We start from the raw sequence: 24,087 nt of genomic DNA on the forward strand, positions 1-24,087 counted from the left end.
TCATCATGACGGAGAAAAGAGTGGGAGGCCGCATTTGGCCATTTACACTCCCGTGGTCCCGCGTAGAACGGGCTTAACAGCGATCGTACGCGTTAAATTTGTGCAAGTGGCCCTGTCTACACGGCAGAGGCTGGCGGAACCGCTGAATCAAGGGGAAACTTGCAAGCTCAAACATCCCGTGTAGAACGGGCTTAAAAATTAGTTATTCAAAATGCCTGTTCAACGTATATAAAAATATTCTGAAATCCTGGTTGGTTGGAAGAATGGCGTATCTGCCGATTATATTTACATGCTTGCTGTTGGTTAGTTTACCATTGCAGACACCATTTTCGTCTCCTGATGTCATTCCTTTTATAAATGTATTTGTTTCCATGATTTATCCCTGTGCAAAATCTATTTTCGGATCCAACACCTGAGTTTCGTTTTCCTTATATTTAACTCTTGTCACAGTTCTAAGGCCGTGACCTGCACTATAACATTCATACCAGCCCATATGATTTCAAATTAAAGCTGTGAAACTATGTAGAGTTTGTGACGCCCTGTCTGAACGGTAGCTCACGATGCCACTACAGCAAGCCACAATCTGTGGCAGGAGAGACGTAAACGTGTTTATCTTCAGTAACGAAAGACACTGATTTTGCCACCTGTTACTGACAGATTTGAAACTGAATTACTGAAAGATTGTGGCGCTATCAAGATAATGACGTTAGAGTAAGATGGATATGGGAAATACTTCTGAACCGCGTTCCATTCTTTCTGGGGTAAAAATACATATGTTATTTTATTTGCTGTTACGTATAACGCTACAGTTCCCCGACAAAACGCTCATAGCTAATGTACGTCGAAGTAGTGTAAATGTGAGAAGCCTACACTGGTAACCATATAAATGGTCACAGTTACTTGTACAACCTGTAGACAATATCCGAATTGTCTTCTCTTTGTGGCGGAGGTTTACAGCCTTTTCCGCCTTCACTAAGACCATATGTTTCTCGGTCGCCCTGAATCTCTCCCAGCTGGTTATTTATGATTGGTCACTTGTTTAACTAACCTGCCTCTCCCATTCTGTTCACATGTTTGTATTTTATGCATCCTCGCTCTGTGTTTTTTTTTTTTTTTTTTTTTTTTTTTTATAAAGTGATATATGAAGTTGTTCTTGTTCTGTGTGTTTTGTTTATGATCTCTGAGGGCACGTCCTACAGCTTTCACCAAAAAACTTATCTCAGGCGACTCTATACCTTTTGTCGTCTTTATTTAATGTCCAAAATAAGTTTCCATATGTTAGAATAGGAGTTAATTTTGTCTCCTACCATGTCTTGCCATCTAGTGTTCTGTGTATTGCAGCATATAGCATTAGAAAGTCATGTAATTTAGTCGTGACATCATTTGCATATTCATAGCTAATATTAACAGTTTGCATATTAATTGTAACTGGTGATTGGCTGTTGTGTACTCTCCTCGTACTTTGTTGTAATTAGTTGAATACAGTACCTGAAAATCGTTAATAAATGAAGATGGTACACCTCAACATGAAAGACCCTTTTCTGACAAAATAGACAGTTATGGATTTTCCAGGAGCGTTGTCTATAATACGCTGGCTGACAAGTTCTGAACATCTAACTGCCGTATCACTTTTCTCCAATAAAAAATGCTTCACGTTTAAATGTTTTGTGCAGTGACGGAATTAAGGATTCTGTGTGGGTCTCACTGTTCCTCTATTATCAACCTTGAGGACAGGAACTACTGTCAGCTTTCACCATCCTTAAGTCTGCACAGTTAAATTATTGCCTTAACAATGCCTTTTGCAGTGACTTACTTTGGTTCAGAGGCAGCAGGAGATTCATTACCTGTCTTTAGCTGAGCTGGGAGGTAGCTCCGCTATAAGTGTAATAAAGGATATCGGATGTTGATCTTTTATGTTGCATCCTCCAAAGTCTCCATCACTGTGGGAATTTAATATGTCATTGCATGAATCTTAACAATAATTCACATGTGCATACAGTATACTGGAATACTCATTTTAGCCTCACTACATCTTTTAATGGTGAGTCAAGTCTTCAAAACAAAAATATCTCACTATAATTCAAATCAGGTCTTGCTCCAAGCATCAGGCTAAAGAAAATCACACTTTCCTGCGTTCCTTGTTTTTGCTTGTGACGTATCTCCTTCCTTTGCAGTAGGTTGAAACAGATTTTCACTCTTGAAAATTGAAATGCTCCAGAATCTTCCTTTTATAAGCTTGGTGATTTATCTTGACTGCACCATCATCAGATCAGTCCAAGGAAATACAGTATGATGCCAGACTCGTTGCAATCATGAATTCAGCTTTCAACTCCGCAGTGTAATTTCTGGCATCCTGCTGATCTTTGCCATAACTAAATGACTGCCTGTCTCTCTGCCATCAGTGGACCCTTCTGGTTGTTGCATATACACTGAGGTGATGAATGCTTTGGCTGCCTTTACACCACATGGACTGTCAAATTTTAGAAAGTCAGCGCGTTATAGAAATGTTTTGTACCCAAGATTGCATTCAGAACTGTTTTTTCGATTGTTATCTTCAGATCTAATTTCTTTGGTTGTACATGTTATTCCATTGCGTGTTCATTAATCTTGGGATGTTTTGCCAGGGTTTCGACTATCTCTCATCATGCCCTGGAGTGAGGAATATCCTCCCCACTCCATCATCAATGGTATTTCACTGCATACCCAACCTACGCAATTCCTTGTTTGTACCTTCACCGTCGCTGTTCCCAGTTCCTTGCCTTATGACTCACATCCTTACAAATAGACCTAGATGTGAGACCTGGGTAATGTGGTATGAGTAATGAGCACACAATAGAACATGATATAGAACCAAAAAAGTTTCTAAAGATCCGGAGATGACAGTCTTACCTGTCAAATCCGGTACTAAACACCAGTTTTGAACTTGATCTGGGCTATAAAAGATTTCTTTAAAGTCCGTAAATTAATCTGAGCTGTTGACTGGATGTCGTGTAGCTCTGTTGTCAACCCACCATGTTGTATGTGCTTCAACTAAATAGACCTCTTCACAGACTGTTTTCAGAACAGTTTTAGCACCTTCATGACTATCATTGCTTCAGTTAAGACTTCTTATTGTTTCCACTGTTTACAGTCCTTTTCTCATAGCCCTTTGTTTTACAATAATTGCAAATGTGGCTTGATTAACCCATAAAAAGTTTGTTTTTGCCATCTTGTTTTTGCTTCATTGTGGTTACCATTAGCACTTCTTCTGACATTTCTGTCACTGTTGGAATTCTTCATAAAATTCCTCTCAAACATACATAACTGGACTGTTAATTCATTGAATGTTCTCTTTTCATTCTTTGTTAGTAACATCCAAATTGACGGAAACATTTTGAACTCTCTTGTCAAAATATGCAAACTATCATCGGAAAAAATATTTACAGTTTATCTGGAAGCCCATTGTTCAACTCATTAAACAAACTTTTTAGTTTTTCTATATGAATTGAAACATCTTCACCTTGTGTGCAGCCAAAAGAGAGAAAGTTTGTACAAGTTACTAACAAATTATCTTTGGATGTGGCTTCAAACTGCAGCTTTAAGGCATCCTGTGTATTACTAGCTGTTTGTTTATGGCCTTTTGATACATGTGATCGCTAATTCCATTTGTTACTATACACTTTGCAAAACTAAATCAAACAATAGAAAGTTCAGGCTGGAATAAGAACAGTAAGTCCCTCTGCAAATATGCCAAGGGTCTTACTGAGGCCTTCACAGGTTGAAATTACCATCCCAGTCATGCCCAGAAACAGATCTCCCATGCCTTGCCTCACCAGTCATCCATTATTCCCCACATACTCACCGTCCAGCCACAAAGATGCACTTATTTTGTGACATTCTCCACCAGAATTTCGACTCTCTCTCAACCTACGCTGAAATGAATGTCCTCCTCATCCCACCCACAGTGGTATTATGCTGCCTACCCAATCTATACAATATACTTGTTCATCCCTACTCTCCCTCTGCTTCCACCCCTTGCCTCATAGCTCATGCCTCACCCAGATGCAGGACCCTTCCTATACATCCACCCACTACCACGTACTCCAGTCCTGTCACTGACATCTTCTTCCCATCAAGAGCAGGGCCACCTGTGATAGCAGCCTTACGGACTACCAACTTAGCTACAACCATTGTGCTGCATTCTACATGGACATGACAACTAGCAAGCTGTCTGTCCCCATGAATGGCCTTTGCCAGATGGTAGCCAAGAGAGAGCTGGAACACCCAGTTGCTGAATGACCATCCAACATGACGTACTTCATTTTAATGACTGGTTTTACAGCCTGTGCCATTTGCGTTCTTCCCACCAACACCAGCTTTCCTGAACTGTGCGGGTGAGAACTCTCCGTACAACATATCCTTCGTTCCTGTAACACCCCCCCCCCCCCCCCTTAATCCACGTTTCTCCCTGTCCTCCATCTGCTCTCACTCCAGTACTACATATGTCTTCTATCCCAGCAACCCACCTACATAGTCCTTTCCTCTTCTTTATCTCCCATCTCCCTCCCCCCCTTTTTTCCCTCCACCCCTCCCGATCCCAGATAGCCTCCTGATCTGTTCCTAGCAGTGCTACCCTGTCCCTGCCACATCCCTGTGTTCTCCCACAGGCAGCACATCATTGTCCTCCTCCCCACCCCAAGCATTTTCCTTAGCCCCACAACTCACCTCAGCTAGATGGCTGCTTGGATTATATTAAATTAGATTAGACTCAGTTTTCGTTCCATAGACTCAAAAATGAGATGATTCTTGTTAGTGTGGAACATGTCACACACAGTCTATCACAGTGCCAGGTGACAATGGCCTTCTATGTGTCAGTCGTATGAACATGTATGGTTTTCCTACTTCTGAAGAAAGACTTCGTCCAAGAGGTGAAGTATTTCTAGTATTCTCTTTATTGTGTCTTTGTGTGACTCAATGACTTTGGACAACCATTTACCTTATTATACGAATCCAACTGTTTTTTATACTTTTTGACTTATGTATATCTTCTTCCAGTGACTGGAGCTTCACTGATTTCTTGTCAGTGACGTCCACAAAGTGCATTCTAGGTAATCCAAGTAGTCTCTTTACTTTCCTATTCCATGCAGTGTAGTCAGTTTCTCCAATTAGCAATTTAAGTACAGTATTCTTTGGCATGTTCTTTTCTGCAGAATTTTATCTCAGTATATAGTGTGTGATGAAAATTTACCTGTTGGATACAAATCTATTAATCCAAAACTCAGTTGGCAATGTTTCTAACCCTAGAACTCAGAGGACTGTATTCTAAACTGAGTTAACAACACGTTAACCTCAACTTCCTAGTGTATCAGGTAGCATGCTTAAAATTTCTCTTTTCGACAGTTAATTACACTAAAACAGTTCAGAAGTAGATTCTTATACAACAGTTAAGTGAAACTAGGCTGTAACCTGTTAAATTTAATAGTGTGTAGATTAATTGAAGTTTGCAATTTTTTTTGCATGACCATTTTATTCTCAGTCATAGATTGTTTTGAAAACGATTAAATACAATACATGGAGATCTTTTCTTAACAGTAAGTGTTTAACTTCCCAGTACTCTTATCTAGCAGTGTCATTTAGATATATACTGAACATAGTAGGTGAAAGGCTACACCCTTTTTGCACTCCTCTGATGATCTTCATTGATATTGTCTTCTCTTTCCCTGGATGTATTATAACTTGTGTGTGCTGATACAAACTCCATAGTAGACATACGTGTGCTAAATGCCTTGGATGAGTTCATTTCTTCCCTTTTAATCCAAAGCTTGCTGCTGCTTATTCTATTGAAAGTCTCTTTCGCAATGTGTGAATGCGGTAAGAGTATCCAGATTGTATTATTTTTGTTTTTCAGCGAATTGGCATACAGTAGTTACATTGTCGTTACAACATACTGCCTTTCTAAAGCCATTGCTCCATTAGGGGGGTGTCGACTATCTTTCTCATTCTGTTGTTAGTCATTCATGTGTAGAGTTTGTGAGAAGTAATTAAAAGGCTTATTCATTCCACAATAGTTATCACAGATAGTTTTTTTTTTTTAGAGAAATCACGTCTGCAGAATATCCAGTTATACATTTCAGAGTCAGTACAAAATATGAGGAAAAATTTTAATTTAGTTTGTTGGAAGTTGTCAGCTTATGATTTTATGGAATTCCAGTCTGATGCTTCTATGTGAAGATGACTACATTGTCAGTTGTAATGTTTTGTAATATCCAAGTCATTACATGTATTATTACAAGAACTTGTGTAGTGTACACTGCACCAAATATTATCAGTAAATAAATGAACTCTGCTATCTTCTCTATCTGCTTAGAACTCTATGAGACACTAAATTTGTTTTTCTCTTCTAAGTTGATGAAAGCTGGTGAGAAAAATATAATTTCAGTGTAGATCACATGTTTTTGAATATGCGTCCTTAATTTTCTCATTTTTTCCAAATCATATTAAATTGGTATTTACTTGGTCAGCTCGTTGACACTGGACAGAAAAGTGCACTTTTTCAGGTTTCACCAGTACTTGTACACAAAAATTCTTTTACATCATTCACTTTTTGCACAGAAGAACAGGATGTGTGTGCACACACAAGGAAAGAAGATTAAATCGGGTTGAACAAGGAGGGGGCAAGAAATTGGTTGTGAATTTTTCAATGGATCAACTCTGCAATTACCCGAAGAACTGTGATTTTGAAGACAATTTCTCTCAAAATGGAGTCTACTCCCTAACACCATCTATAACACTGTGTATTTTGTTGAACTGCAGTGTCATACGGTACTGGGTGCCTCTTCTATGAGTCTTGAGGTGCATTGTCTTTAGTTTTTCAGCAGATAGTTGCAATTTTGTTCTTTCAGTTCTTGCTGGAGTTAGCCCATAGAAATACTGCACATTAAGTCTCTCTTGTGACATCCAGTTTTGATGGAAAGTGTCAGTTTCTTTCCCATTACAGAGAAAATGTTTTTTGAATTTTACATGACCATTCGATAGAGCTGTCCCAGATTTGTTTTATCAATATCTATTAACCAGGAGAGTAAAACATGAAGAAGAATTGTTACTCCAGCAGTGACAGAGGAGTGCTGCTGCATAATGCTAGCCATCAGCATGGGTCGTAGCAGTGCTGTCGCTGCTGGTGTACTGGTTATTCGTCATGTTTTACTGTCTCTGTTAATACATATTGATAAAATGAATAGCATACTGGACTAATTTGGGACCACTCTGTCAAATGGTCATGTGAAATTCAGCTTTAGAATACATTTTCTTTGTAATGGGAACCAAATTGAATCATTCCGTCAATGTGGGGTATAGCAAGAAAGATGTGATGAGCAGTACTTGTTTGGGCTGACTCCTCTACACTTGGCGAAAACAAAACTGCAAATATCTGCTGCAACACCAGAGAAAATGCACCTGACAACTCTTTGGTGAGACACCCTGTATATTAGTTGTTGTGTGGTCTTCAGTCTGAAGACTGGTTTGATACAGCTCTGATGCTGCTATACTGTGCTAGGATCATCACCTCCGAATAACTGCTGCAACCGATGATCAATTTGAATTTAGTTGCTGCACTTTTCCCTTGGTCTCTTCCAACAATTTTTACTCCCTGCACTTCCCTCCAATACTACATTGATGATTCTTTGACATCTCTCAATATCTGCTACCTCTCAATCCATTCTTAAAGTCAAGCCATGCCAAAAATTTGTTTTCTCCACAATTTTATTCACTACTTCCTCATTAGTTGTGATATCTGCCCATCTTCTGTAGCACCACATTTCAAAAGCTTATATTCTCCTCTTGCCTGAACTACTTAACCCACATTTCACCTCTGTACATGGGTACACTTCAGATAAATACGTTTAGAAGAGAGTTCCCAATACTTAAATTTATATTCAGTGTAAACAACTTTCTCTCTTCTGGAAATGATTTTCTTGCTACTGCCAGTCTGCATTTGATACTCTCTCTATTTTGACCATCATCATTTAATTACTTCCCAAAAAGCAAAACTCACCTGTAACTTGTAGCACCTACTTTCTTAATCGAACTCTGTCTCGCCTGATTTGACTACATTCCATAACCCTTGCTTTGCTTTTGTTGGTGGTTGTCTTGTGTCCTCCTTTCAAGACACTGTCCATTCTGTTCGGCTGCTCTTCCAAGTTCTTTGCTGTCCCTGACTGAATTGAAATGTAATCAAATTCAGTTTTTATTTCTTTCCCTTAACTTTAATTCATTATCCAAATTTTTCTTTGCCTTACTTCACTACTGTTCTGTGTACAGATTGAATAAAATCAAGGGTAGGCCACAAATCTGTCACACTCTCTCTTCAACCATTGCTTTCCTTTCATGCCCTTCAACTCTTGTAACTGCCACCCAGTTTCTATACATGTTGTATGTAACCTTTCACTCCCTGTATTTTACCCCTGCTACCTTTAGAATTTCAAAGAATGTATTCCACTATCAAATGCTTTCTGTAAGTCTACATATGCTATCTTCTTCGATTAATTATAGGGTCAGTATTGCCAGGTGTTCCTCCATTTTTCCAGAATCCAAACTGATCTTCTTCGAGATAGGCTTCTACCAATTTTCCTAGTCTTAGAAATAATTCTGTTGTGACTCGCCGATCTTTCAAAGTGCCGCCGCGCAGTTACGCGCGTCCTCTACATGTGGCGCTGTCTGCCAGCCATGGAGCAGCTGCGCCACCTAAGCGGCCAGCCAGCCAGCGGCCGCTAGACTTGGACTCAGTGCTGATTTGACTGTTACAGTGCACACATGTCTTACTTTGTTTACTTGATCTGTGACTTACATGTATTGTGTCATTCTGGAAATGTATTTGTTAAACTTGACGTTATTACAATTGGCGACAAGGTAGTGAATTTTTCTTTTTCATCGTTGACCCACAGGTTTCCATGGCTACTTTAGAGCAACTATTGCAAGGTCTCATTGAACAGCAAACGCTTCTCACATCTGCGATTCGTGATTTCGTCGCGGCATCCAATGCGGGCCGTCTCTTGTCGTTGACTGTACCTCCTTTTCCTCCTTATGACGAGACAGCGGAAGAATGGTCTGATTACGAAAAACGTCTTCGACAGCACTTCTTGGCATTTCATGTCGTGGACGCAAACATGTAAGTCTCTGTTCCTTTCATGGATTTCACCTCAAATGTATTGGTTGTTGTCGCAATTGGCTCCTTTGAAAGATCCTGCGTCTTTGTCCTTTGCTGAAATGTGCTCACTTCTGTCCGTATATTTTCAAAAGCATACGCATGTAGTAGCCTCTCGTGTTGCCTTTTATCGTTGTCAAAAACAACCGAATCAATCCTATCGCGCTTGGGCTGCTGAACTTCATGGCCTCAGTCGAAAGTGTCAATTTGTTACTGACGTTCACAAAGAATCCTACGCCGATTCCATGGTACAGGATGCTATTATCCGGTTGGCACCCGACAAAGACATTAGGCAACGTGCCCTTCAGTTGGGAAATCTGACTCTGGATGAAGTCCTATCCATCGCTCAGTCTTTTGAAATTTCTTGTGCCGCTGGAGCGCAAATAGAGGCAGGGGGTGACGTTGGGGACATACAACCTCTTTGCACTGTTGACGAAGCTTGCGGCGTGTCCCCCATAAACCCATAAACAAACCTCTAAGAAACTGCAGCAAAACCCACGGCAACTTCCTTCATGTCTGCAGTGTTTAACGAAACATTCACGGGAGGATTGTCCCCAACGTTGGGCCATGTGTTACAAATGCAAAAAGAAGGGTCATGTGTCATCCATTTGCAAATCCGACCGCATACCTGACGTTTATGAATGTGACACTGATTCTGCTTCTGTGTTGTCTGTCAATGGTACTTGTTCCCTTTCAGGGAAGTTATTCCTCACTGTCCAAATCCTTGGTCGGGATGTTTGCATGCAGGTGGATACTGGTTCTGCTGCCACTATCATCAATTCTCAGACGTATCTTCAGTTGGGTTCTCCAATCCTATCACCTGTCACTAGGCAATTACGGACGTACATCAAACAGAAGATTTTTCTCTTGGGACAATTTAATGCTGCGGTATCTTACAAATCCTTCATTCGGACTGTTCCATCTTTGTGGTCGACCATAGTAACCCAGAGAATCTTTTTGGTTTCGATGGCTTTCGTGCTTTTGGGTTCTCCATAGATGACTCTGTCAATATCGTCTCTGATGCTATTCCTTATGCTCAATTGGATTCCTTGTTGACGACATTTTCGTCCCTTTTTTCTCCTGGGTTAGGCCATGCAAACAACTTTGAAGCTCGTATCACGCTCAAACCCAGTGCTCGGCCTAAGTTTTTTCGGGTTTGGCCCATTCCTGTGGCCCTTCGTGATCGGGTCAAATGGGAGCTGGATCGTCTCACTGCTTCGGGGGTCTTGCTTCCTGTCACTTCCAGTGAGTGGTCCTCTCCTGTTGTTGTCGTTTGTGATATTTGTCTCTGTGGCGATTTCAAAGCCACTGTACAAGCTCAATGCCTCATCGACACTTACCCTATGCCCCGACCTGAAGAATTGTTCACTAAACTTGCTGGAGACCAGTATTTTTCTAAACTTGACCTGTCAGAAGCTTATCATCAACTTCCTCTCGACACTGCTTCCTGGCAGTTCCTGGTCCTTAACACGCCTTTCGGCCTCTATCAATACCAACGATTGCCATTCTAGGTTGCCAGTGGCCCTGCTCTCTTTCAGTGATTCTTGGAATAATTATTGTTCCCTGTTCCGGGGTGTATAAATTACATGGATGACATTGTTGTCACTGGCTCCACCACTGAAGAACATCTTTAGAATCTCCGCACCCTATTTCACGTCTTACAGACTGCTGGTCTTAAGTGTAATCTTCAGAAATCAAAATTTTTTCAGGCATCTTATCACGTACTTGGCGTTTCAACTCTCTCGGGATGGTATTCGTCCGCTTCAGCAAACTGTCGCTGCGATTGATGCCCTTCCTTGCCCTACATCTGTTAAGGAACTGCAGGCCTTCTTGGGGAAAATAGCATACTATCACAGGTTTTTACTGTTTGCGGCTTCGGTGGCTCAGCTGTTGCATAAAAACATGCCCTTTCACTGGTCTGCGTCATGCAATGCGGTTTTCCAGAAATTGAAGACTAAGCTGAAACAGGCCCCGTGCCTGGCTACTTATCGACCTGGCCAACATCTTGTTCTTGCCACAGACGCCTCTCAATATGGGGTTGGTGCAGTACTTGCGCACCGTTTTTCTGACGGTTCTGAACAACCCACTGCTTATGCCTCCAAAACGCTCATGGATGACCAATGAAAATATTTTCAAATTGAAAAAGAAGCTTTGGCCATTATTTATACCCTTCGTAAGTTTGGTGTTTTCTCTGTGGATCCAAATTTCATCTTGTTACGGATAACAAACCACTTATTTCCTTGTTTCATCCATCAATGTCACTTCCGGACAAGGCTGCACACCGCCTCCAGCATTGGGCTCTTTGCTTGTCTTGTTTCAATTATGAGATTCATTTCCGGCCAACAGCTCAACGTGCGAATGCTGATGCACTATCTTGCCTTCCCACGGGTCCTCCTGATCTGGCATTCGATAGGGACAAACTTTTGTGTTTCCACCTGGATGTTGCCAAGCAGCGGGTTGTGGACGGGTTCCCCATCACCGGGGACCGACTGGCGGCTGCTACGGGTTCTGATCCTACCCTCTCCTGGGTTTTACACTGTATTCAGAAGCGTTGGCCAGATCGTCCGTCCGCTAAGACTTCTGATCCTTTGCAGAACTACTACGCTTTGCATTACCGCCTCACGGCTAGGGATGGTGTTATCCTTCTTTCCACCGAAAATGCTTCGCCGCGTGTTGTGGTACCTGCGTCTTTGCGTGCTTCGGTCTTGCGCCTCCTTCACCGAGGGCACTGGGGTGTCTCTCGCACAAAATCTCTGGCGCGCCATCATGTGTACTGGCCCGGAACTGACTTTGAAATCGCACACATGGTCGCTGCCTGCGGCCCTTGTGTGTCACAGGCCGCTGCCCCGAAGTCCTCTTTGTCGCCGTGGCCCTCGCCTGAGAAGCCCTGGGAGCGTATTCATGCTGACTTTGCTGGACCTTTTTTAGGTACTTACTGGCTTCTCATTATTGACACCTACTCTAACTTTCCTTTCATTGTCCATTGCACGTCGCCTACCACTGCGGCAACCACCAATGCTCTGGCTTGCATTTTCTCTTTGGAAGGCCTTCCCTCTACTTTTGTTACTGATAATGGTCCGCAATTTGCCTCTTCTGATTTTGCGGATTTTTGTGCCCGTCACGGCATCATGCATTTCATGGCTCCTCCGTTCCATCCACAGTCAAACAGTGAGGCTGAACGACTGGTTTGCAGATTTAAGGCTCAGATGAGGAAACTCCTGGCTTCTTCTGCTGCTGATGATGATGTGCTTCTCCAATTTCTGGCTTCTTACCGTTTCATCCCCATGGGCAACCACAGCCCGGCTGAGCTCTTACATGGCCGACAGCCCCGCACGCTACTTCCTCTTCTGCGACCTTACACCTCATGGCTGCGGGTGCCTTCGCTTGGCCGGTTCACCACCGGCGACCTTGTATGGGTACGGGGATATGGCAGGCGGCCAACATGGAGTCCTGGGCGCATCTTACGACATCATGGCTGATGCCTGTATGAAATCCAGATGGACACGGGTGTTGCAGTGCGTCATTCGGACCAGCTTCGGCCTCGTGTGCCGGCAATGCCTGTTCAGAAAGCCGCTACGCCACCTTCGGCTCTACCTGACGCTCGGGATCTTGGAATCTCTCATTACCCACAACGCAGTCCTCTCACCATCATCTCGGAGCCAGCACAGGAACTGACACCACCAGGAGACGTGCCCATGCAGGAACCAGGTGACCATCATCTGTCGGAGCATCTCTACTAGCCTCCTTCTCCTAGGGGTGCCGACACATCGCCCATGTCTTCTGTTGTAACAATCGGACTTGCCGCAACGGGCAGATTGGGGCACGGGGCCCCAGCAGGTTCGACCCCCACGTCTCCTGTCATCTCGACCCATTATCATCGGGGACACTTCTGTCCGTACGGGAAGCCTCCTCCTTGACACTTTACGGCCAGTCAAACAACACCTATGGACGTTAGCAATCTACAGGCCACCTCCATCAAGAGCAGTACAAAAAATTCAAAGGGGGGAAAAGTGTTGTGACTTGCCCGATCTTTCAAAGTGCCGCCGCGCAGTTACTCGTGTTGTCTACATGCGGCGCTGTCTGCCAGCCATGCAGCAGTCACGCCACCTAAGCGGCCAGCCAGCCAGCGGCCGCTAGTCTTGGACTCAGTGCTGATTTGACTGTTACAGTGCACACACGTCTTACTTTGTTTACTTGATCTGTGACTTACATGTATTGTGTCGTCCTTGAAATATATTTGTTAAACTTGACGTTATAACAAATTCATGTCAATATTTTGCAGCTGTGATGTATTAAACTAATGTTTGGTAATATTCACACCTGTCAGCTACTGCTTTCTTTGGAATTGGAATTACTACATTATTTTGGAAGTCTGAGTGTTTGTCCCCAGTCTCGCATTTTGCACATGAAGTGGAATTATTTGGTTATGGCTGGTTGTGTTAAGAACATCAGTAATTCTGAGGGAATATCTACTACTCCAGGGGCCTTGTTTTGACTTGAGTTTTTCAGTGCTCTGTCAAATTCTTCTCGCAGTATCGTATCTCCTGTCTCATCTTCATCTAAGCCCTCTTCCCTTTCTATAATATTGCTTTCAAATTCATTTCCCGTGTGTAGACACATTATATACTCCTTCCATCTTTCAGCTTTCTCTCCTTTGCTTAGAACTTGTTTTCCACAAGGTCTCAGTATTCATATGGGTATTTGTCTTTTCTCCAAACCAAGCAAAGGGGCGCGTTTGTAGCACACTAGACCTGCATTTTGGAAGACGACAGTTCAAATCCGTGTCCCACGATCCATTTCCCCGAATGACTCCAGGCAAATGGTAAGATGGGTTCTTTGAAAGGGCATGGCTAATTTCCTCCTTCATCCTTGAAACAATCGGAACTTGTGCTCTGTCTGTAATGACCTCAATGTTAATGAAGCATTTAACACTGATCTTCCCTCCTTTCCTCCAAAAGCCTCTTTCATTTTCCTGTGGGTGGTATCTGTCTTTTCCCTTGTTATACAGGGTTTTTCTGTAGAAGCATGCAAAAATTTAATGAAACATAGAGGATGCTCCACTGAACAATTTGAGGTAGGGAACCTGGAGTTGGAGAAGCCAGATTAAGAAGATATTAGTAGAATCACATTATTGTGTACTTTTTTATTTACGTTTGTTACAGTTAACTGCAAATACCATGATTGACACAGTGAATGCACCATTTGTACTGTATCTTACAAAATGTACTGAAACTGGTGGCCATCAACCTCACTGCAAGCATGACATTGGCAAACAAGATTCTGACACACCTTGACAAATATCCATGCTGCGATTCTGGCAACTAATTCCACCTCCATATCCACTGAGGTCTAATACACAAGTGACTCGACATCCCCATAGTAAATAATCAAGGGCCTTCAGGTCAAGTGACCTAGCAGGCAATAGAATAGGACCTCCCCTTCCAATCCAACAACCAGGAAGTACCGCACTGAGATGGTTGTGGACACCCACACTGAAGTGAGGCATTGCACCGTAATGTTGTATCCATTTCCTCTCAAGAATAGTCAAGGGTATGTTCTCAAACAACTCAGGTAGAACTCTTTGTGCCAACCTCATGTAAAGTAAATAAAACCTTGCATCATGACTTCCTGCTAATCAGGCTCATCCTCTTTGTTTCCTTGCAGGAAATAAAGAATATATATGTAAATAAACAGCACAGTACATGTAAATTTTTATGCATGTTATTGTAATTAATCTGGAAAACAGTAATGCTAGACAAAGCCGTAGAAAAGTTTACTTCCTATCTCCTTAAGTTGGCTTCTCCAACCCCATATTCCTTGCCAAGATTGGTCAGTGGAGCATTCACTATATCCTGTTATATTTTTGCACGCTCTTATGGAAACACCCTGTACATGCTTCTGTAGGCTAGCATTTGTCCTCAACCATTGCTGTTCAGCTATTTTGCACTATCTGTTAATCTAATTTTTTTAGATGTGTCTTCCTTTTCACCTGCTTAATTTGCTTCATTTTTATATTGTCTTTTCATCAGTTGAATTCAGTATCTCCTGTGATATCCAAGGGTTTCTAATAGGCCTTATTTTTTTACCTTTGATTCTCTGCTGCCTTCACTATTTTACCTTTTAATACTACTCATTTGTCTTTTGTATTCTCTTTTGATTTCAGTCACTTACTGGCTAATGTTCTCTTTGAAACTCTCAACAACCTCTGGGTCTTTCAACTTATCCATGCACCATTTCCTCAATTTACCACCTTTTTGCCATTTTTTTCAGTTTTGATCTACATTTCATAAACAATAAATTGTGGTCAGAATCCATATATGTCACTGGAAATATCTTACAGTGTATAATCTCCATCTTACCATTATATAATCAGTCTGAAAACTTTCAGTATCTCCAGGTCCCTTGTTTCGTTATTCGTAATCTTAGTGTGAGCAATGAATAAATTATGCTCTGTACCAAATTCTACCAGGTGGCTTTTTATTTCATTTCCCCCAGTCCACATTTTCCTACTGTTTTTCCTTCTCTTCCTTTTCATGCTATCAGATTCCAGTCCACCATTACAATTAAATTTTCGTATCCTGAATAATTTCTTTTATCTCGTCATACATTCTTTCAATCTCTTCATCAACTGCTGAGCTAGCTGGCATATAAACTTGTACTGCTGTGGTGGGTGATGGCTTTTGTCTGTCTTGGCTGTGATGACTGCATTCACTATGCTGTCCATTGTAGCTGACCTCCATTCCCATTTTTAGTCATTATTAGAGGTACTCCTACATTATCCCTATTTAATTTTGTGTTTATAAGTTATCCATAAAATCCTGTTCATCCTGCCACCAAACTATAGAAATTTGCATTATATCTAACATCAAATTATCCATTTCCCTTTTTAAATTTTCTAACCTAAATATGTGATAAAGGGATCTAACATTCCACACTTCACCCCAAACAATGCCAGTCTTGAAACTTCCCGGCAGATTAAAACTGTGTACTGGACCGAGATTCGAACTCAGGACCTTTGCCTTTCACGGGCAAGTGCTCTACCATCTGAGCTACCGAAGCACAAGGCACGCCCTGTCCTCAAAGCTGTACTTCTGCCAGTATCTCGTCTCCTACCTTCCAAGCTTTACAGAAGCTCTCCTGCGAACCTTGCAGAACTAGCACTCCTGAAAGAAAGGATATTGCGGAGACATGGCTTAGCCACAGCCTGGGGGATGTTTCCAGAATGAGATTTTCACTTCAGAGTGAAAATCTCAGATGGTAGAACACTTGCAAAGGTCCCAAGTTCGAGTCTCGGTTCGGCACACAGTTTTAACCTGCCAGCAAGTTTCGTATGAGTGCACACTCTGCTGCAGAGTGAAAATCTCATAATGCCAGTCTTATTTTTCCTCGTAACAACATCTTCCTGAGTTGTTCCCACCTGGGGTTCCGAATGTGGGACTATTTTACCTCCGGAATATTATACCCAAAGAGATTCCAACATCATTAAATCATACAGGAGAGCTGCATGCCTTCAGAAAGAGTAACAGCTATAGTTTTCCCTTGCTTTCAGCCAGTCGCAGTATCAGCACAGCACTGCGATTTAGCTGATATTATAAGGCCAGATCAGTTAACCCAGACTGTTGCCCCTGAAACTATTGAAAAGGCTACTGTTGTTTCTCTTTAGGAACCACATGTTTATCTGGCCTATCCACAAATACCCCTCCATTGTGGTTCCACCTCATGCCTATCTGTATTGTTCAGGCATGCAAATCATCCCACCTTGGCAAGGTCCATTGTTCACAGGGGACATGCATTTATATGGTATGAGTAACTTAACATAATAAACCAATTATGTAAACAATAATGTTACAGTTACGTTGGAACTTGGTTCTCTCTAACTCTTAACAAACCTACGCCACCTTTCCAAGCCTTTCTGCATTCACAAAACTTCACTATCCATTCTTTGTTAGGCTCTCTTCATTAAGTTACTGGAAGTACAATTGTATCTAAAATGCGAAAGAGAAAAACAACAGAAACATTCTGGTGGAAACACACAATAAAAACAGTACCCTATTATCTGTTTATACATGGCGTGTGGCACTAGTAGCACTGGAGGGTATATGAAGCTTGTCGGGGGATGCAGAAAAATGTGTGGTTGTAATCCGGAAACACAAAAATTTATCTGAAGATCAAAAGGGCATGATCATTGGGCTTTCGAGCCAAGGTTGGAAGCATTTTAGAAATGGTTAAATTTGTAAAATGTTCACATGCTGCCATGGTTAAAGTGTACCATGCATGCCAAAATGGTGTTATCCAGAACTGGCGTCAAGGCAACTGTTGTGCACCATTAGCCATTAATGAAGCTGAACAAAGGCTGCGGAGGTATGTATAGGCAAACAGACATGCAACTGACTGTCCAGATGAACAAAAGGGCTGCAAACAGTGTATTCTCAATGACTGTTCAGTGAACATTGCTGCATAGTGGTCTCTGTTGCAGGCTCCTGGTTCATGCATCCATGCTGATTTCAGTTCATTGACAACAAAGGCTGGAATTTGTACGCCAGTACAGCAACAGGACATCCACCGAGTAATGACAGGGAGCCTTTTCTGATGAATCTCTTTTTATGCTCCATTGCACAGATGGCCATTGGCGTGTATCTCATGAAATGATTGGAAGCAAACATCATCCAAGAATCATTGGAAGGGTCTAGGCTGGAGGAGGGAGTATTAGGGTCTGGGAAATGTTTCTGTGGTAACCCCTGGGTGATCTCACCATTCTGGAAGGCATAATGATCAACACAAGTATGCACATATCCTTGCGAATTGTGTCCACCCCCCACATACAGTTTGTTTTTCAACATGATAGCATACACCAGCAGGACATTGCACCGTGTCACACAGCTCACAGTGTATGTGCATGGACCGAAGAGCACCAGGATGAGTTTAGGACCCGAAGAGCACCATGGTGATTTTAGGACCAGGGTGAGTTTAGGACCACACTGATAGGGCTGTTTACTCCATGGATCTTCAGCTGAGAAACCCAGTGCAATTGGCCACAGCACTGGAATCAGTGCGGTTCCACATCCCTGTCGGTACCTTCCAGAACCTCATTGTCTCTCTACCTGCATGCTCATAGCAGTCTGTGCTGCAAAAGGTAATTATTCAGGCTTTTGTCCAGTGGTCACATTTGTGTGACTGGACTGTGTAATTGCATTCTGTTAATATCTTGAACAATTGGCAGTTCTTTGAGACAATATACAAACCTGAAGGGCAAAAGCTTTTCTTATGTGTATCTATGTTTCCAATTGAGTCCCTCTCCTTGATGTAAGCTGCAATAAAAAGTATGATTTCAACATGGATCACGGATCGTTGAATATGAATACTTATTTTTGTCTCATTTTTCCAAATCAAGTACTTTGTATTTACATGGTCAACTTGTTGGTATTGGACTATGAATGTGTCCTTTCGCAGGCTTCAGCAATAGTTCTACCTAAAGCTACATATCTCTGATTTTTCACTAATTTCATCTGACAACATGATTTTAGCTGTCTTGTGATCTTAATGTAAATACTTCAAAAGTAAAGGAGGCCACTCACTGAAAAGCAGAAGTGCCGAATCATTGACAGACACAAATTTAAAAAAATAAAAAAAAAAACTTGCTAGCTTTCAGAGCAATCCAGACACAGAATGCTATGTGGTCAACTATTTTCTTGGAAACAGTTTGGCAGTGGCCATTCATCCTGGTCAGCAGCTGGTTGGTAGCCGTACTGACTTAAAAAGGTGTACTCTGTTTGCAGCAGAGTTGTTATACAACATGTCTGCTTTCACAGGTGGCCCAGCCTCTTAAGGGGTACGATAAGCTTGTGACAGGACTGGAATAGGAAGTCTGAGTGGGTGGATTTGGCAGGTCTTGCGCCTTGGTCTACAGCAGATTGAGAGTGGGAGTGGCATAGGGATAGATAAGATGATGTATTGGTTGGGAGGGTGATAGAACCCCACATCAGGAGGGGTATGGTGGATGTTTTGTAGGATGTTTCTCATTTCAGGGCATGGTGAGAGCTTTTCCAGTCAAGGAAGATACTGGGCGATGAGGGGGATGGTCCTTTTGTAGCTGATTCTTGGGGGTTGGTGGGAGGATTCAGGGTGTGTGAGGATATGGCACGGAAAAACTGTTTGTGGACAAGGTCTGGGGAGTACCTGTCTATGAAGGCCGTCATAAGTCCTCCAGCATACCGGACAAGAGAGTTCTTGTCCCTGCAGATATGTAATCACATTGCCCACAGGTGGCCAGGCTGTATAGGAGGAATTTTCAGGTGTGGTACATATGACAGCTGTCGAAATGTAGTAATGTTGGTGCTTATTGAGTTCAATGTGAACAAAGGTGTGGAGGTCAACGTCTAAGATAGTGGATTGTTGACTTTTGAGGTGGACTAGGTGAAGCAGATGGGAGACACAGTGTTGAGGTTGTGAAGAAATGAGAATAGGGTGGCTTGGCCCTAAGTCCAGATCATGAAGGTGTCATCAATGAACCTGAATCAGACTAGAGGTTGGGAGTTTTGGGAGGGTAGGAAGGTTTCCTCTAGAAGGCCCATAAAAAAGTTGGTATAGTAGGGCACCATACATGTGCCCATGACTGTCCACGGATATGTCTGCATACGTTCCCTTCAAAGAAAAAGTAGTTGTGTGTCAGGGTATAGTTGGCAAGGTGTGTAACGAATGAGGTAGTGGGTTTCGAGCCTGAAGAGCATGTTGAAGGTGGGTATGCTGTGAGGCATTGTTGAGGGGGTTCACTGTGGATAGGCTAGGTGTTGATGGATAGTGGTGTCCCAAGATGAGAGTAGGATGTCAACAGGTTGGATGATTTATGGAGGTGATATCTGGAAAGCTCTACAGGTGTTGGAGTACAAGGGTTTCAGTTTCGGAGATGTAAACCAGCTTCTCAACCCCTCATAGTGCCCAGAAACTGCCTAACTGACCTTTTCAATTCATAACATCCTCCAAACTTCTATTCCAACAGTCCGCAAAATCCAGAGCCCAGTCAAACCCAAAACACTGTTGGTAATCTTTCAAACACAAAGCTCAGTCCCACAGAAGTTTCAGTCCACTCAAAAGGCCTCACCTTCAGCCCCACGCGTAGTTTAACCATGTTGATTTTGTTAAAGACTTACTCGCCTCCTCCTGTAACTTACAGTAGAAGCACTTCTTTGCCACCAGTCCTTCCAACCAAAGCTAGCCTAATTCCAAGATTGAACCTTGCCTCTCTCAGTATGTAGCACCATCCAACTGTGACCCTTGTCCCTCTCCCACCTAGCCACCCTCTGGTCATCTTGCAGGATTTCCTTACCTTCAACTTAGTCAAACCATTCTTCCCAATATCTCTTCCTAAGAGCACTAACCTTTCAGCACATAAAGGCCAGCCATACACAACATTTAAACACCATGACCTAATCATCCTACTTACAGGCAAAGGCTCCATCAGTGTCATAGTGACTACCTGGTAGAATGCCTCTGCCAATTGTCTGATGTCTCCGCCTAAATCCTTTGTCATAGTGGTCCCATCACAGAAGTCCACCATAACCTAAAATCCCTACTGAAATCTGTAGGCCCTTCCTAGAACCTCTCCCCAGATCCCATCTCCCTCCTCATCCCAATGACACCCTGAATACCCACCTATGTGCTCCACAAAATCCTGGATGCCCTGTCGCAGCTGGCTATTGTACTACCACTGAAATAACTTCTCCTCTTGTTGACAAACACCTCCAACCAGTTGCCCAAAACTAGCCTCCCACATTCGTTCACTGACTCAACAGCATCCCAACCCCTTTACCTCCTGGATCCCTATCTTCTCTTTTGATTCCATCTCCATATACCGAAACATCCCTCATGCCAATGGCTTTGTTACTATCAAACACTATCTCTGCCAATGTGCTTCAGACTCCAAACCTACTACCTCATTCCTTACGCAACTTACCAGCTATATCATTACACATAACTACTTTTCCTGTGAAGGGAAGACATACAAACAAATCTTCAGCACAGCCATGGTCACCCGCATGGTGCCCCTATGCCAATCTGTTTGCAAGCAATCTAAAGGAAACCTTCCTAACCTCCAAAAACTCCCAAAGTATAGTCTGGTTCAGGTTCATTGATGATATCTTCACGACCAGGCCTCGGAGCCCAGATGGCGTATTTCCATTCCTTCACACTCTCAACACCATCTCTCCCGTCCACTGCACCTGGTATGTCTCAACCAATGTGCCACTATCCCAGAAGTTGAGCTCCACCTCTGTGATGGCTCCTTCAATATCTCTGTCCACATCAAACCCACTAAACACCAATAGTACCTACCTTTCGACAGCTGCCATCTCTACACCAAAATCCCTCCTATATAGCCTGGCCACTTGTGGACAATGTATCTGGAGTGACGAGAAATCCCTTGCCCAGTATGCTGAAGGTCTCATGAAGGCCTTCTCAGATAGGTACTGTCCCACAGACCAACTCCGCAAACAGATTTTCCAAGCCATATCCTCACACATCAATTCTCCAACCACCACCAAGAAACATCTACAAAAGGAGCACCCCTTCATCATCCAGTATCTTCCTGGACTGGAACAACTGAACCATATCCATCAGGACTTTGATTATCTCTAATCATGTCCTGAAATGTGGGACATCTTACCAAATACCCTGCCTAAAGTGGTATTCCATTGCCCGCCCAACATACACATAACCCTAATCCATCCCACCACCACTCCCTCTCCCAAACTGTTGTGACGAGGATCCCTGTACAAGACTGAGGTCCAAGACCTGCCCTTTCCTCCTATCCAACACCTTGTACTCACTCCCATGCTGTCAAAACGCTTATCCTTCCCCATCAGATGAAACCAGCCATATGATATACCAACTCTGCACTGTACAGCTATCTATGTTAGTATGGCTACTAACCAGCTGCTGACCAGGATGAATGGCCACCGCCAAGCTGTTTCCAAGGAAAAAGTTGACCACCCAGTAGCACAAAATGTGGCTGAGCATAACACGCTAAATTTTAATGGCTTCTTCACACTCTAGGCCATGTGGATCTTTCCCTTCACCACCAGCTTCTCTGAACTACACAGATAAGAGTTGTCTTTGCAACACACCCTTCACTGCCATAATTGTCCTGGCGTCAATCCCTGGTAACCCCCTGTCCCCCCAGTCTCCCCTTGGCATGTTGTGTTACCCCCCTCTCTATTCATGTCCCTATGTTACCTGCTGCTCCACTCTAGCTCCGACAACCATTCATCTCATGCCTAGCCTGTACACTCCCCCCCTGGTCTCATATTTGTAGTTGGCAAATCAACAGCTTTTAAACAAAGGTATTACTTTTGAATGCTTAACACTTTTGAGAAACACTTCTTCACTGAATGATATTTTAATATTGCCCTCCAAGTGCATTCGTGTATGTGGAGCAGTTACAATTACAGTTGATTCTAAGTGTTTGATTTGTACATACTGAGATTATGGATATGTATCCTAATACCTTTAACACCTCATGTCAGTTTGTTGGAACTGTTTTAATGTTAATAGTATGCTTTAACATTTAAAATTTTTAATAGTAATTATTTACATAACTTGGCCACTCTTTGTCTTCAACAGTCCTACTTAAGTTTTTATACCTTTGACTATTATGTTTTGATCTTTGCATCTAGTCACAGCTTCAAATTTTACTATTCTCAATACCGAACTGAACTTTTTGCCAAACTGTTATGGTAAGCACTTTTTCCTTCACTCTTTCCTTTCAGTAGCCCTTGCTGTAACCTATAAATACAGGATATGTGAATGTTACCCTTTGAGAACTGTACATTTTTAAAGGACAACAAGAATTTTCAATTCCTTTGATGTATTTCCTTGTCTATTTTAATGTGAGTTCCGTTCTAAAGTCTATATATAATCTTTTACAGATCAGAAGTGCAGAAGACTCTATAAAGTTTGGTTTTTACAGAATAGAAGCTCTGGAAAGGAACCTCAGAAGTAGGCATCTTTCATCTGATGAAAGGTACTTGGTTTTTACATTTTGCTTAGTTGGCATACAATGATATGAATGGTGGTGTTTTTCAAATTCTCATAGTTCACATGTTTGCATGTTTCTAGATAGTAGTATGTTTCTTAAGAATACTTTGACACAAAGGCCATGTTTGTATAGTTTTGCTGCACTCTGGTTACTTTTTCAGGTTATCTGTTCTACATATTACCTCCCGTGTATCTTTCTACTGTGATTTTGTGACAAAATACAATTAATGCCAGTGTGTTTCCATAATATTATCTACTCATAACAAGTGAAACCCTTTTGTTGCAGGCAGCGTATTGAAGGAGAGCTTGAAGAAGTGAAAGAAGAACTAAAAAGGAATCAGCATGAATTAAAGCATCTTCAGAAAGAAAATACAAAATCATTTGCTATGGCTGCAATTTTAATGTTCCTTTGTTTCTTAGTATTTGGTGTATACAAAATGTTACAGAATAAGTAATAGATAACACACCATTGTTCAAGAATAGAATTTTCAATTTTAATATTTTTATTACTGATCTCAAATCCTGTAATGTATAAACTAATATTTCAGACAGTGATATTTACTTATTCATTATGTTCTTGTATGTGATGGTGACAAAATTTATCATCTTATATTATGGAGCATCAAATTAAGAAACCAGTCTCAAAATACACTATACCTGACTTGGAAGAACACAGTTCAAATCTATAGCTACATTCATACTCCTGAAACGACTGCTTAAATGCCTGTAGGTGCACAGTAATTTTTCTAACCATGTCTTTGCAAACCCTATGGCAGTGACATGTAGGATGCAGTATAGTAGTAGTAGTAGTAGTAGTAGTAGTAGTACATTCCTAGATTCTCACTGAAACTGGTTCTTGAAATTTTATTAAGTAGGCTCTT

The 24,087-nt window shown here is 42.1% G+C and overlaps 1 protein-coding gene across 1 annotated transcript; it reads left to right on the top strand.

Moving 5' to 3' along the window:
- Positions 1-610: 610 nt before the first annotated feature.
- LOC124599055 lies at positions 611-23,704 on the top strand. The gene is made up of 3 exons (XM_047136045.1): positions 611-761; positions 23,098-23,192; positions 23,493-23,704. Exons 1-3 carry the CDS (start codon positions 717-719, stop codon positions 23,659-23,661), a joined length of 309 nt encoding a protein of 102 aa, XP_046992001.1. The 5' UTR covers positions 611-716; the 3' UTR covers positions 23,662-23,704.
- The last annotated feature ends 383 nt before the right edge of the window (positions 23,705-24,087 follow it).

Source organism: Schistocerca americana, chromosome 1 (genome assembly GCF_021461395.2).
Source record: "Schistocerca americana isolate TAMUIC-IGC-003095 chromosome 1, iqSchAmer2.1, whole genome shotgun sequence".
Taxonomy (NCBI): domain Eukaryota; kingdom Metazoa; phylum Arthropoda; class Insecta; order Orthoptera; family Acrididae; genus Schistocerca; species Schistocerca americana.

Coding starts and splice junctions, on each gene's coding strand:
- LOC124599055 (XM_047136045.1), top strand. CDS start 717: ATGGATATGGGAAATACTTCTGAACCGCGTTCCATTCTTTCTGGG. Junction 762..23,097: donor CGCGTTCCATTCTTTCTGGG/GTAAAAATACAT, acceptor AATCTTTTACAG/ATCAGAAGTGCAGAAGACTC. Junction 23,193..23,492: donor CATCTTTCATCTGATGAAAG/GTACTTGGTTTT, acceptor CTTTTGTTGCAG/GCAGCGTATTGAAGGAGAGC.